General features: G+C 57.2%; 1 protein-coding gene across 4 annotated transcripts; it reads left to right on the top strand.

The window, feature by feature from the left end:
• Nucleotides 1-66: 66 nt before the first annotated feature.
• Nucleotides 67-13,328, top strand: NEURL4 (neuralized E3 ubiquitin protein ligase 4). 4 transcript variants are annotated; one of them, XM_032139747.2, is made up of 29 exons: nt 67-412; nt 1,578-2,022; nt 2,232-2,297; nt 2,453-2,751; nt 2,914-3,025; nt 3,119-3,207; nt 3,749-3,821; nt 3,989-4,253; nt 4,503-4,684; nt 4,998-5,083; nt 5,208-5,370; nt 5,466-5,664; nt 5,755-5,831; nt 5,916-5,994; nt 6,356-6,525; nt 6,613-6,744; nt 7,471-7,616; nt 7,694-7,921; nt 8,020-8,118; nt 8,206-8,367; nt 8,556-8,720; nt 9,931-10,089; nt 10,465-10,644; nt 10,783-10,870; nt 10,966-11,073; nt 11,213-11,357; nt 11,572-11,684; nt 11,760-11,925; nt 12,793-13,328. In XM_032139747.2, exons 1-29 carry the CDS (start codon nt 131-133, stop codon nt 12,995-12,997), a joined length of 4,683 nt encoding a protein of 1,560 aa, XP_031995638.1. In that variant the 5' UTR covers nt 67-130; the 3' UTR covers nt 12,998-13,328. The 4 variants fall into 4 exon arrangements, with proteins under 4 accessions (XP_031995638.1, XP_058287045.1, XP_031995637.1 ...); XM_032139746.3 differs by having other exon boundaries at nt 68-412; nt 6,356-6,531; XM_058431062.1 differs by lacking the exon at nt 2,232-2,297.
• Nucleotides 13,329-13,562: the final 234 nt, after the last annotated feature.

Below are 13,562 nucleotides of genomic sequence, written 5' to 3'. Positions count from 1 at the left end.
TTCATTGCCCGGCAGTGCCGTAAAGCATACCTGGCCTCAGGCCCCGGTCGTATCCCTCAGAGTGTCTGCCCGCCGCGGTTGCCACGGTGCCGCCAAGCGCGGCTGTCGCGCTGCCCCGGTGTCAGAGGAGATGGCGGCGGGGTCGGGTGGGAGTGGGGGCTCTGGGGGAGGCCCTGGACCGGGGCCGGGCGGGGGTGGGGGCCCCAGCGGGAGCGGCTCGGGACCGGGGTCCAACGGGGGTCTGGGCAGCGGCGGGGAACTGCACCCGCGCACTGGGCGCTTGGTGAGCCTGTCGGCCTGTGGGCGTACAGCGCGGCGGCAGCAGCCGGGCCAGGAGTTTAACCACGGGCTGGTGTTGAGCCGAGAACCCTTGCGCGATGGACGCGTCTTCACCGTCCGCATCGACCGCAAGGTGCAGCGCTGGTACCGCGGAACCGAGATGTGGAGGGTGGTGGGAGGCGTCTAGAGGGAGACGGGGTAGGACAGCCAAGGTAGCCCACATCGCCGGGCACCGAGAGGGTACAGAAAGACCATAGAGCACCAGGGGGCGGTCAGGAAGACAGTATGAAGCAGAAACATTCAGTTTGAAGAGGACATTAAGAGCTTGAATTTTCTCAAGATCCAGAACCAGGGAAGGGACACGAGGGCTAACCCACTAGAATGGCTGGGAACAGACCTCCTGGTACAATTTCTTGGGCATGGGGGATGGAGAGATGTCAGAGATGTGATGGCAAGTGAAGAAAGATGTCAAGGAACGAACAAACTTAATCCCAGCCCTTTGGGAGTCCAAGGCGGGCGGATCACTAGAGTCAGGGGTTCGAGACCAGCCTGGTGAACGTGGTGAAACCCCCTCTTTACTAAAAATACAAAAATTAGCCAGGCATGGTGGCGCGCCCTGTAATCCCAGCTACTCTGTAGGCTGAGGCAGGAGAATGGCTTGAACCCGGGAGGCAGAGGTTGCAGTGAGCTGAGATCATGCCATTGCACTCCAGCCTGGGCAACAGAGTGAGTGAGACTCCATCTCAAAAAAACAACAACAAAAAAAAAACAGAACAAACTATTTAAGGACACACTCACAGGCTGTGCCAGAAAGATAGGTGAGGAGAAAGATCCAGAGTGAGGGAGGTGTGTGTGATTCAGTGAAGAGGCCAGGCTCACAGAAAAAGAACTTGGAAGGAGATTGAATCTGGGTAGAGCCTGATCTTTGGAGAGAATTAGACCGGGGAAGGGAATGAGCGATACACAAGAGCAAGAGGTGTGGGTATAGGAAGTAGGTGAATTTGGATGGTTGGAGAGCCAGAGACTAGGAAAGTTAGAGGAGGCAGGAAGCTGGAACCAAGGAATTTGTGCTTGGCTTGGAAAGGAGTGATGTAGTAAGCACTGAGTAGAAAGCAGAGTTGCTAAAGGAAAGCCCAAATAATTACCAAGACAGAGTCCAGGAAATCACTGTCTGCATCTCTGGATTAGTGTTCCAAGAGACAGAAAGCCAGCTAGCTGTCTGAGAGGTGGGAAGATATGGTGGCCTGTGGAATGGGGGGTGGCCCATTCTAAGCCTCTGCCCAATACCCCTATCCCAGGTCAACTCCTGGAGTGGCTCCATTGAGATTGGGGTGACAGCGCTGGACCCCGGTGTGCTGGACTTTCCAAGCAGTGCCACGGGGCTGAAGGGGGGCTCGTGGGTAGTGTCGGGCTGCTCTGTGCTGAGAGATGGACGCTCTGTGTTGGAGGAGTATGGTCAGGACCTGGACCAGCTTGGCGAAGGAGACCGCGTGGGCGTGGAGCGCACAGTTGCTGGGGAGCTTCGGCTCTGGGTGAATGGGCGGGATTGCGGTGTGGCTGCCACAGGCCTGCCCCCTCGTGTCTGGGCAGTCGTGGACCTTTATGGCAAGTGCACCCAGATCACCGTGCTACCCCCTGAGCCAGGCTTCAGCCCCCCTACTCCCATCCCCACACCTCCCCTCGAGCCCTTGGCCCCCACTGAAGACTCTGCCTTGGCTGAACAGGGAACCTCTGCAGATGAAGGTGAGAACACAGCTAGGGCAGTGGTGGTGGGGTGGGGATGGAATGGGGGGAATACAGTGACAAGACAGGCTGGGTGTGGGCAGGGCCACCCTGATCCTCAAGTCTGTTGAATGGGCGAGCAGGAGCTAGAGGATGGGGGTGTCTCCTGGCTATAGGCCCTGAAGCAGGGACTGAACCCTTATTCCCCTCCCATCCCACCTGGTCCCCAGCCTTCATGGTGTCCCCAGCGCAGGCCCGGCCGGAGACGTTTCCTAACAGCCTTGAGTCGCATAATGGTGAGGGCTTTGGGGAGGCCCTGGGAAGGGGAGTGGGAAGTGAGGTGGACAAGGGAGGGCCCTCAGGAGAAGGGGTAGGGAGAGAGACACCAGGTCTGGGGGTGTAGAGCCTCATCCCAACTTCCCAGCTTCCTTCTTCCATCCTGCTGCTGTAGACTTTGCCAGCATGGAGCTGTCTGAGGTGGTGAGCAACACCATCCTGTCTGCCTACAATGGAGGGCTCCTGAATGTGAACCTGAGCTCCCCACCGGCAGGGGAAGGCCTGGGGTCTAGCGGTGCTGCCACCTCGCCCATTCTCACTTCCAACGATGCCCTGCTCTTTCATGAAAAGTGCGGGACCCTCATCAAACTCAGCAACAATAATAAGACAGCTGAGCGCCGGCGGCCCCTGGATGAATTCAACAATGGGGTTGTCATGACCAATCGCCCACTTCGGGACAATGAGATGTTTGAGGTGTGCAAAGTCCTGTGGTCTGGTTGGTGCCTTACCCCTGGGAGCTAAAGATGGGGCTCGACCCTTGGTGCTAGGAGGGTGGGCCCTGGGGAAGAACCAAGGGCTGAAGGTCCCTTTCTGTATTTACATTCCCTGCTTCTCCTTTCTGTCCCTCAATGCCAGATCCGTATCGACAAGCTTGTTGATAAGTGGTCAGGCTCCATTGAGATTGGGGTCACCACCCACAACCCCAACAGTTTGGAGTACCCAGCCACCATGACCAACCTCCAGTCAGGTACCAGCCCCGGGCAGGGGCAGGGGTGCAAGCCTGGTGTTGCTGAGGGGAAGGAAGCCCCGTACCCGAACCCAAGTGTCCACCGTCACCCAGGCACCATCATGATGAGCGGCTGTGGGATCCTGACCAATGGCAAGGGCACCCGCCGGGAGTACTGCGAATTCAGTCTGGATGAGTTGCAGGTGAGGGTGGGGCACAGATCCTTGGGCCACTTTCAGCAGAGCCACAGGTAGTCTCTGTCCCTGCCAGGGCACCAAGCAGGGTCTCCTATGTGACCTAGAGCCAGTCCCTGTATCTTCTACCTAAAGGTTCCTTCCTAGAAGCCTGAGTTGCCCAAGAGTTCAGCACTCAGATTTTGGAGTCAGATGGTTGAATTCCTCTTACTGTTTTCCCATTTGTAGGGGAGAACCGGGGCAAGAAGCTTATCCTCTTTGATTGCTCCCCCACCTTCTGCAATCTCTAAAATGAGCCTACGAGTAGTACTTATTCCATAGGTTGAGACTTGTAGAAGCTGATGTCTGTGAGGTGGTTTAACTCAGTGCCTGACTTACGTGGAGCATTGAGGAAATGTGGAGATTGTCATGTCTGGAAAACAAGGACCCAGGACCCGTCCTCCGGGGTGGTCTGAGACTCTGGCGAATACCTTCTGGAGTTGTTCCTGTGTGGAGTGGGGTGCTGACCAGGCCTCAGGACTCCTCTGAACTGTTTTTCTTCTTTGATTAGGAGGGTGACCACATTGGCCTCACAAGGAAGTCCAACTCTGCCCTGCACTTTTTCATTAATGGTATCGATCAGGGTAAGGGCCGCCCAGAGAGAGTCTCTGGGCCAGGGCTTTCGGTGGGGCTGGGACTGGAAGCTGTACCTCATCCTCCTGCTTCTCTTTGGTTCTTGGTCTCCCTGTGTTTGACTTTCTCCCCTCATTCTCCCTGCCCACTCCCACACCCCCGTACCTTCCTGCCACAGGAGTAGCGACCCCCTTGACGCCCCCAGTGGTGTATGGTGTGGTGGACTTGTACGGGATGGCAGTGAAGGTGACCATCGTCCACAATAACAACCACAGTGACCGTCTCCGCCGGAACAACGCCATCCTGCGGGCGCTGTCCCCCGAGGGTGCTCTCCGCCGTGCTGCCCCTGCCGCCCAGGCAGAACCGGAGCGCCTGCTCTTCCACCCCAACTGTGGGCAGAAGGCAGCCATCACCCACGAGGGACGCACTGCCCTGAGGCCCCAGTATGGCCCATGGGGTGGGGAGAAGCCTGAAGAAGGGATTCTAATGGGAGGGGGGTGGGGCAAGGAAGTGGAAGGCAGAGGGAGCCTGGTGGGGGCAGCTTCCTGGAGGTTGAGCTTTAGTTCTTTGGCTTGGGGCAGTGAGTGTTCTTTGGCTTGGGGCAGTGAGTGTTGGCAGGCATTGCTGGGCTAAGCCTTTGCACATTGAGAGCATGTGTTGGGGATCTGACTCTCCACTTGCTGTGCCCTCAGTGCCACCGATGACTTCAATCACGGCGTGGTGCTGAGCAGCAGAGCCCTGCGGGATGGAGAGGTGTTCCAGGTGCGCATCGACAAGATGGTGGACAAATGGGCTGGCTCCATTGAAATTGGTGTCACCACCCACAACCCTGCCTACCTCCAGTTGCCCTCCACCATGACCAACTTGCGCTCTGGTGAGCTCCCAGGAAGGGCAGGGACAGGATAGGGTTTTGGGGGGAAGCTATCCCCAAAGCCCTGGCACTTGTTCTGCAGCTCCTTTTTCACGTGTCATTCTTGTGACCACTCATTCAGTGGCTAGAGAGTGTCCCATGGGCAGGGCTGTGGCTGTCTTGGAAGCTGCAGAGTTTTCTTGTCCTGCTCAGGGAAGAAATCTAGTCATCAAAGAAAAGGCAAGGTGGACTGTGGGCTCGGGAGTCCTGTGGGCGCTGCTGTGGAAAGGAGCCCCGCATTTCCCCTCATGTCCCCTACTGCTCCTTGTCCTCCCAGGGACCTGGATGATGACTGGGAATGGGGTGATGCACAATGGGACGACCATCCTGGATGAATACGGGCACAACCTGGACCGCCTCAAGGTGGGAAAGTGGGTGCGCCGCCTGGCGGCCACAGCGGGCATCACAGACACCGCAGGGCTGATGCAGGACCAGCCCCGGCAGGAGCTCTGCCTGACTCCTCACTCCAGCACCCCCTTCTTCCAAGGCAGGGGACACGGTGGGCGTGGTACGGCGGGAGGACGGGACTCTCCACTTCTTTGTCAATGGGATGACTCAGGGCCCTGCTGCCTGGAACGTGCCCCCGGGCGTCTATGCTGTCGTCGATCTCTATGGCCAGGCGGCCCAGGCCACCATTGTGGACGACGTGGGTGAGGGCCGGGCTGGGCTGGGGCCGGGGGTTAGGGTGGCCTTGGGAGGTCTGAGAGACACCTAGAGACCTGATAGGTGATGTCCACTTTTACAGAGGTGCCTCCAGTTCCTGAACCACTTCCTGAGGGGAACAACCAGGTGTCTCCAAGCTCTCCGTCCTCAGGGGCCGGGGGCTCTGACCTGCGCTTCCACCAGCTGCACGGCAGTAACGCAGTCATCACTAATGGGGGCCGCACTGCCCTCCGCCACAACTGTCGCAGCGAGTTTAATGATGCCATTGTCATCTCCAACCGGTCAGTCTCTCAACTTTCATGTCTCCACCTTCCTCCTGCCCAGCCTCAGCCACACAAGTAGAGCCTCTCTGATCGCCAGTCTCCTGGCAGGGCCCTGCGGGATGGAGAGCTGTTTGAAATTGTCATTCAGAAGATGGTGGACCGCTGGTCAGGCTCCATTGAGGCTGGTGAGGGGCGTCTGTGTGTGCTGGGGGCTGTTGGATGTCTGTGCCTTAGAGGATCGGCCTTGACTTACCCCTGCCTCCTCCCAGGAGTGACTGCTATTCGGCCTGAAGACCTGGAATTCCCCAATACCATGACAGACATTGACTATGACACATGGATGCTGAGGTTGGGCTTCCTGCTTTGGGGACCAGCTTGGGGCTGGGTGGAGCTGGCTGGGATCAGGGAAGCAAGGTTTGGGCCTGTGGTGGCTGTGGGTAGTGACAGACCTAGGGGATCTACCTGTCCCCTCCCCTTGGATTCTGGGAAACCCTGCTCAGGCCCACAGGGGCTCAGTCCTCCTTCATCTTAGGTAGTTCTTGCTTTTTCCTAAGGGGATCCCAGGGACAAAGGAGATAGGATTGGGCCTTACACCCAGATCAAGACACCAGCCCAAGCCATTGGAGGGTTCTGACAGACAGGGAGTGGGCAGGGGCCAATGTGAAGTTGAAGTTGGCAGGCTGACTCACCCCTTCTGCCATCCCCCTAGTGGTACAGCCATCATGCAAGACGGTAACACGATGCGCAACAATTACGGGTGTGACCTGGATGCGCTGGGCACAGGTGCACGCATTGGCATGATGCGAACTGCCAAGGGCGACCTGCACTACTTCATCAATGGCCAAGACCAAGGCGCTGCCTGCTCAGGCCTGCCTCCGGGTAAAGGTGACTATGTGGCTTTCAGCCTGCCACCCTCAGCCCAGACCACCTGGCTGTCAGGCTTCTGACCTTCCCTCTCCTCCCCAGAGGTGTATGCGGTAGTCGATCTCTATGGCCAGTGTGTCCAAGTGTCCATCACCAATGCCACCGGCCCCATGGACAACAGCCTGGCGACCAGCAACACTGCCACCGAGAAGTCCTTCCCACTGCACTCCCCAGGTGCGGCAGCAGGGCGGGGGCTGGACGGGCTCTGCTTGCCTGCTGTGCACCTGAGGAGTAGGGTTTCCAGGTTAGAGAGGCTGTGCAAAGACGGTTTGCTGGGGTAGCTGCCGGCTCCAGGGAAGGGACAGCCCACGGTGGCAAGCAGCCAGTGAGGGGGAGGTTACACTTGGTACTTAGAGCCTGGACACTTCCCTGCCACCAAGGGGCCAGGACACTGTAAGCTGAGCATGCCAGGTTTGGAAATGGGCCTTGCTGTGGTGAAAAGAGGTATCAGGGCCGGGCGCAGTAGCTCACGCCTGTAATCCCAGCACTTTGGGAGTTCAAGGCAGGTGGATCGCTCGAGCACAAGAGTTTGAGACCAGCCTGGGAAACACGGCGAAACCCCGTCTGTACCAAAAATACAAAATGTAGTCAGATGTGGTGGCATGCACCTGTGATCCCAGCTACTTGAGAGGCTGAGGTGGGAGGATCGCTGGATCCCAGGAAGTCGAGGCTGCAGTGAGCCATGGCTGTGCCACTGCACTCCAGCCTGAGTGACAGAGTGAGACCCTGCCTCAAAAAAAAATACAATAAAGAGGTGTCAGGATGCCCTGAGGTGTAATGGCAGATGGCAGATGCAGTGTTGGTGTCCCCATTTCGTTTCATCTGAAAGCTTTGCTCTGTGTTCTGCCTGAAGCTCGCTGCCCCAATCCTACCCCTTCTTCTGGTGCCATATTTTCACAGTGGCTGGTGTGGCTCACCGATTCCACAGTACTTGTGGCAAGAACATCACTCTAGAGGAGGATGGCACGAGGGCAGTGCGTGCCGCTGGCTATGCTCATGGCCTTGTCTTCAGTACCAAGGAGCTGAGGGCTGAGGAAGTCTTTGAGGTAGGCCATAGCAATGTGACAGAGGGGCTGCGAGGCCCATCACGACAGGGCCCGCTCATGTTTTCTCTGTCTTATAGGTGAAAGTGGAGGAGCTAGACGAGAAGTGGGCAGGTTCCCTGCGGCTGGGGCTGACCACACTAGCACCAGGGGAGATGGGACCCGGGGCAGGCGGTGGTGGCCCAGGGCTGCCTCCTTCCCTGCCAGAGCTCCGGACGAAGACCACTTGGATGGTATCCAGCTGTGAAGTGAGGCGTGATGGGCAGCTCCAGAGGATGAACTATGGCCGGAACCTAGAGAGGCTGGGGGTGAAGTGGCTGGCTCCAGGGACGGGAGGGGTTGGGAGTGGAAGTGGCAGGGAGAGGTGGGCTGAACATCGTCTGTCCTTGTCCTACCTTGGTCCTAGGTGGGGAGCCGTGTGGGTGTTCGTCGGGGGGCAGATGACACGATGCACATCCTGGTGGATGGAGAGGATATGGGGCCTGCAGCCACTGGCATTGCCAAGGTAGACCTGAACGCTTCCTTGGGTTCTGGGAGGATGGTTGAGGTCTTCTGCTGATCTCTGATTTTCTGGGTCTTGTGTGCCTCCCAGAACGTGTGGGCTGTGTTGGATCTCTACGGGCCAGTCCGCAGTGTGTCAATTGTCAGTTCCACGAGGCTGGAGGAGTCAGAAGGCACCCAGCCTCCTTCCCCCAGTTCAGACACCGGCAGTGAGGGCGAGGAGGATGACGAGGGCGAGGAGCATGGCCTGGAAGTAAGAGGCTGCAGCACGGTCTGCTGTGCACATGGATGGGCAGTTGCTGGGCTGTTGGATGCCAGGCCTTTTCTGGGTTCTCTGATCGTTGGCTGGAGGCTCACACTCAGGGTCTGTGCAAAGTCCAGTGGGATGGGTTGGTCCTGGCATTGGCAACCCATGCAGCTCAGTCCCTTCCTCCACACCAGGGCCAGAATGAAGTGGGTATTATACCCACCACCCTCGAGTTCCTGGAGAACCATGGGAAGAATATCCTTTTGTCTAATGGGAACCGTACGGCCACACGGGTGGCCAGCTACAATCAGGGCATCGTTGTCATCAACCAACCTCTGGTGCCCCAGCTGCTGGTCCAGGTGGGTTCTCTCTCCCTATCCCCAGCTTCTCTCGCTCCACAGTGACCCATGGCCAACCCTCCTGAAAGGCCTTTTTGGATGGAGAAAAAGAAAGCAAGCCACTTGGATGAGCTTCCTAGGCATTTATTCATAGCCTGTAATGGGGGTCATCAGTCAGTTACCACGAAGTCCCTACCTGGTGATTGGTGAGGGAAGCAGTAGGGACAGGCTGGAGGAGTCCAAGGGAAATGCCTGATCCTGTATGTGGGAGCAGAGAGGGCTTTCCAGAAGAAGGTGCCTTTTTGCTACAAACTGAAAGATACGTGAAAGTTAGCCAGGTGAGCCCGGGTGTGGTGGCTCATACCTGTAATCCCAGAACTTTTGGAGGCCAAGGCAGGCGGATCGCTTGAGCTCACGAGTTCGCGACCAGCCTGGGCAATACAGCGAAACTGTGTCTCTACAAAAAATACAAAAATTCGCCAGGCATGGTGGCACGAGCCTATAATCCCAGCTACTCGGGAGGCTGAAGTGGGAGGATCGCTGGAACCTGGGAGGCAGAGGTTACAGTGAGCTGAGATCACGCCACCGCACTCTAGCCTGGGAGACAGAGCAAGACCTTGTCTCTAAAAAAAAAAAAAAAAAGAAAACTAGCTAGGTGAAGGAAGTCCTAGGAATAAGAATCCTTACAGAGGCAACAGCAAGGTCAAGGCTCAAACAGCATTTTTTTTTGTTTTTGTTTTTTTGAGATGGAATTTATCTCTTGTTGCCCAGGCTGGAGTGCAATGGCACGATCTCGGCTCACTGCAACCTCCACCTCCCGGCTTCAAGTGATTCTCCTACCTCAGCCTCCCAAGTAGCTGGGACTACAGGCATATGACACTATGCCTAGCTAATTTTGTATTTTTAGTAGAGACGGAGTTTCACCATGTTGGTCAGGCTGGTCTCAAACTCCTGACCTCAGGTGATCCACCCGCCTCAGCCTCCCAAAGTGCTGGGATTACAGTGTGGGTCACCGTGCCCGGCTGATGGTTTTTTTTTTTTTTTAAAAAAAAAAAAAAAAAAAAAGAGGGAAAGAAACAACTAAATTAGCGTTTTCTGGTCCTTCCAAGCATAAGAAAAGGCAGCATCCCAGGCCACATTCTGGGAGGTGCAGTATTCCCTCCCTGGCTGGGGTGGGGAGCCTGGTTCTTCCCAGGAGGCTGTGATTATGGAGTAGTTCTTTCTTCCCCAGGTGCGGATAGATTTCCTAAACCGACAGTGGACATCTTCCCTTGTCCTGGGAGTCATCACCTGCGCGCCTGAGAGGCTCAACTTCCCTGCTTCTGCCTGTGCCCTCAAACGGGCAGCCTGGCTGCTGCGGGGCCGTGGGGTCTTCCACAACGGTCTCAAGGTGAGTAGGAGCTAGAGAGAAGGAACGGGACCAGGTCTGTGAGTAGGGAAGGGCTGGCCAGAAGGGAGAAGTGGGCCCCTAGCCGTGAAAGTAGGACCACAGGTGTAAAAGGGGGACACTAATGGGCAGGCAAGGGTGAGTGGCATTGCCTGGTCAGTCTTAGGCCTGCTGCTTCCTGCGGTGTCCCTGCCATTGAGAATGTGCCAGTTTTGGGGAAGGGGAGGGGCTCTAGGTAACTACAGTGGGAGGAGAGCCTCGGCAGTGGGCAAGTGTGGAGGCAAAGCCAAGGCACTGGCAGCAGGAAGCAGAGTAAAGGGTGGAACAGCTGCTGCAGTGGAGTCTGACCTCTGGAAGACAGCCGGTCTCTCCTCCCAGATCTGTGAGAAGTTTGGGCCGAATCTGGACACGTGCCCTGAAGGCACCATCCTGGGACTGCGGCTGGACAGCTCTGGGGGGCTGCATCTCCACGTTAATGGAGTGGACCAGGGGGTAGCTGTGCCAGATGTGCCCCAGCCCTGCCATGCGCTTGTGGACCTCTATGGGCAGTGTGAGCAGGTTAGTGGCAGTGGGGGCAGGGAGGAGGGGTGCCTGAGAGTCTGGGCCGTCCAGGACAGGGAAAGTCTCTGTTCCAGGGAGGGATCAGCAGGCCCTGGGGTCTGACCAAGCTCTGTCTGACTACCCTCTCCCCTGCAGGTGACAATCGTGAACCCTGAGCCAGGGTCTGCCAGTGGGAAAAGTGCTGGAACCCAAGGGGACATGGAGAAAGCAGACATGGTGGACGGTGTGCCAGCCCAAAGGACCCAGCTCCTGCCCCTACTCCCCCGCCCCCACCCTTCTAGCCCAGCTCCTGTGACCTGTGCCCCTCTGCTCCCTCAGGTATCAAAGAGAGTGTGTGCTGGGGTCCACCACCTGCCGCTAGTCCTCTAAAGAGCTGCGAGTACCATGCCCTTTGCTCTCGCTTCCAAGAACTCCTGCTGCTTCCTGGTGAGTCCCACAGTCCCCCAAAACTGACTTCATTCCCAGGGCCGGGCCTAGAGCCTTGGAGAGCAGCTGGAGGGTGCCAGTGTGGTTGAGATCAAGGGTGGGAGCCACAGCACCAAGCCTGCTACTCACTGTCCTGCAGAAGATTATTTCATGCCTCCGCCAAAGCGAAGCCTGTGCTACTGTGAGTCTTGCCGGAAGCTGCGAGGAGATGAGGCCCACAGGCGCAGAGGGGAGCCTCCCCGGGAATACGCACTGCCCTTTGGCTGGTGCAGGTTCAACCTCAGGTACATATGGGCAAGGTCATGCCTTTCCCCTACTGTTTTCCCCCTGGAGAAATGGGGATTCCAAGAGGGTGCATGGAAGAAGTAATAGAACTTCCTGTCCAAGGAAAAGCCAGGAAGTACCAGGAACTTCCTGTCTAAGGAAGAGCCTCGTGAAGCTCCTCCACTGGGGAGTCAGTGGCCTTCGTTCTACCTGCCCCGCTTGTCCACCTCCTAGAGTGAATCCCCACCTGGAGGCTGGGACACTAACCAAGAAGTGGCACATGGCATATCATGGGAGCAATGTTGCAGCTGTACGGAGAGTGCTGGACCGAGGGGAGCTGGGAGCAGGTACTGCAAGGTGGGCTGAGCCTGGTGGGCTGTGGAGGAATAAAAAGGGCTATCCTGACCCAGTTCTCCTCCCAGGTACTGCCTCCATCCTGAGCTGCCGTCCTGTGAAGGGAGAGCCTGGGGTAGGGTTCGAGGAGCCTGGCGAGAACTGTGCACCTCCTCGGGAGGAGCAGCCCCCTCCTGTGCTGCTTTCCCCCTCCCTTCAATATGCTGGGGCGGAGACCCTGGCCTCCAAAGTGCAGTGAGTACTGGGAGGGGTGGGGAGAGGTCTCCAGGGGCTCAGATGGAGAGGGCCCCAGCGCAGCCACTGGGATCTTCATGATTTGCCCTCCCCTTTTCTCATCTCGTCTTGCTAGCTGCCAGTCTCCAACTCAGCCCTTTCTTCATTCATTGAACAAATACCACTTATATACTCTTCTAGTGGACAAAAAAAGGAACCTTGCTCTTGTGGAACTTCTGCCTTTTCTCTCTATAATGTTCATACCTAATAAGTATTATTTATTTATTTACTTATTTTGAGACGGAGTCCTGCTCTGTCACCCAGGCTGGAGTGCAGTGGCGTGATCTCGGCTCACTGCAACCTCCACCTCCTGGGTTCAAGCGATTCTCCTGCCTCAGCCTCCTAAGTAGCTGGGACTACAGGCACGCGCCACCAAGCCCGGCTAATTTTTGTATTTTTAGCAGAGACGGGGTTTCGCCATGTTGGCCAGGATGGTCTCGATCTCCTGACCTCGTGATCTGCCCGCCTCGGCCTCCCAAAGGGCTGGGACAGGCGTGAGCCACCGCGCCCGGCCAGTATTTAGTATTTTTAAAGGTAATAAGTAAGGACTATGGAAACAGAGAAAGAGTGGGGCGGAGACAGCAGTGCGGTTGGTGTGGGCATCTTAAGGTGGGAGAGATTCGAGCAAAGGCTTGAAGAAGGAAGTGAAGGGTGTAGCTTAGCAGGCTCTGGGAGGAAGAGCATTTCAGGTAGAACAGCTAGAGCGAAGTTCCCATAAGGTGGGAGTATTTCCTGGGTACAGCAAGGCTTGTGTGGTTGGAACAGACTTTGCAAGGGGGAGTTGATGGGGTGAGAGGCTTCACTCCCCTATTTTTTCTTGTCTGACAGATTCCGAGACCCCAAATCCCAGCGGACGCACCAGGCTCAGGTGGCATTCCAGGTGTGTGTGCGCCCTGGCTCCTACACCCCGGGACCCCCTTCCGCTGCTCTTGGAGAACCTCCTGACCCTCACTTCAGTCCAGCCGAACTTGAGTGGGTCACTAAGGAGAAGGGGGCCACACTCCTCTATGCCCTGCTGGTACGGGTGGAATGAGGGGTGAAACACCACTACTACAAGCACAGTCGGGCCTCGGGCCCATGGACTCTGAGTGGCGACTGCCTCCACCTCATTCCCGTGACTCGTGGCATGCGCAGGTGCTGGAGCTTGGCAGCCGCGCAGGAGCATGTAGGCAGGCTCTCAGATGTAGGTGGCAAGTGGCACAGCTCCATGTCCGGAGGCCCAGCACTTCGTCTGATGGGAGGAGCCGGGGGAGCCCAGCTCCAGGCCCTGGTACCCCTCTTCATGCACTGATTTGGGGAACATGACTCCCTTTTACTCCCCTACCCCACATCACTTAATTTATTTCCGTTTTTGTTTCTGGTTACTGTGAATCCCAGAGGAGTCTCTCCCTGTGCCCACATGAAGCTGCTTTTTCCGGGGCCACCGGGCGGGAGTGGGGAAGGGTGGGCGCACGGAAGATGGGGGCCTCTGTACAGTTGTTGCTGACTCTGATTTCTAAGGAGCCAATAAACACCGTCTCAGAGCCTCCGCCTCGGCCTCTCTCTCGCGCGCCCCTCTCCAGAACCCGCGTCCCCTGGGGTGCCACCAGGTGGGCCCG

This window comes from Hylobates moloch, unplaced genomic scaffold (genome assembly GCF_009828535.3).
Source record: "Hylobates moloch isolate HMO894 unplaced genomic scaffold, HMol_V3 SCAFFOLD_19, whole genome shotgun sequence".
NCBI lineage: Eukaryota > Metazoa > Chordata > Mammalia > Primates > Hylobatidae > Hylobates > Hylobates moloch.
The sequence above is the reverse complement of the archived record's forward strand: the minus strand, read 5'-3'. Positions and strand labels throughout refer to the sequence as shown.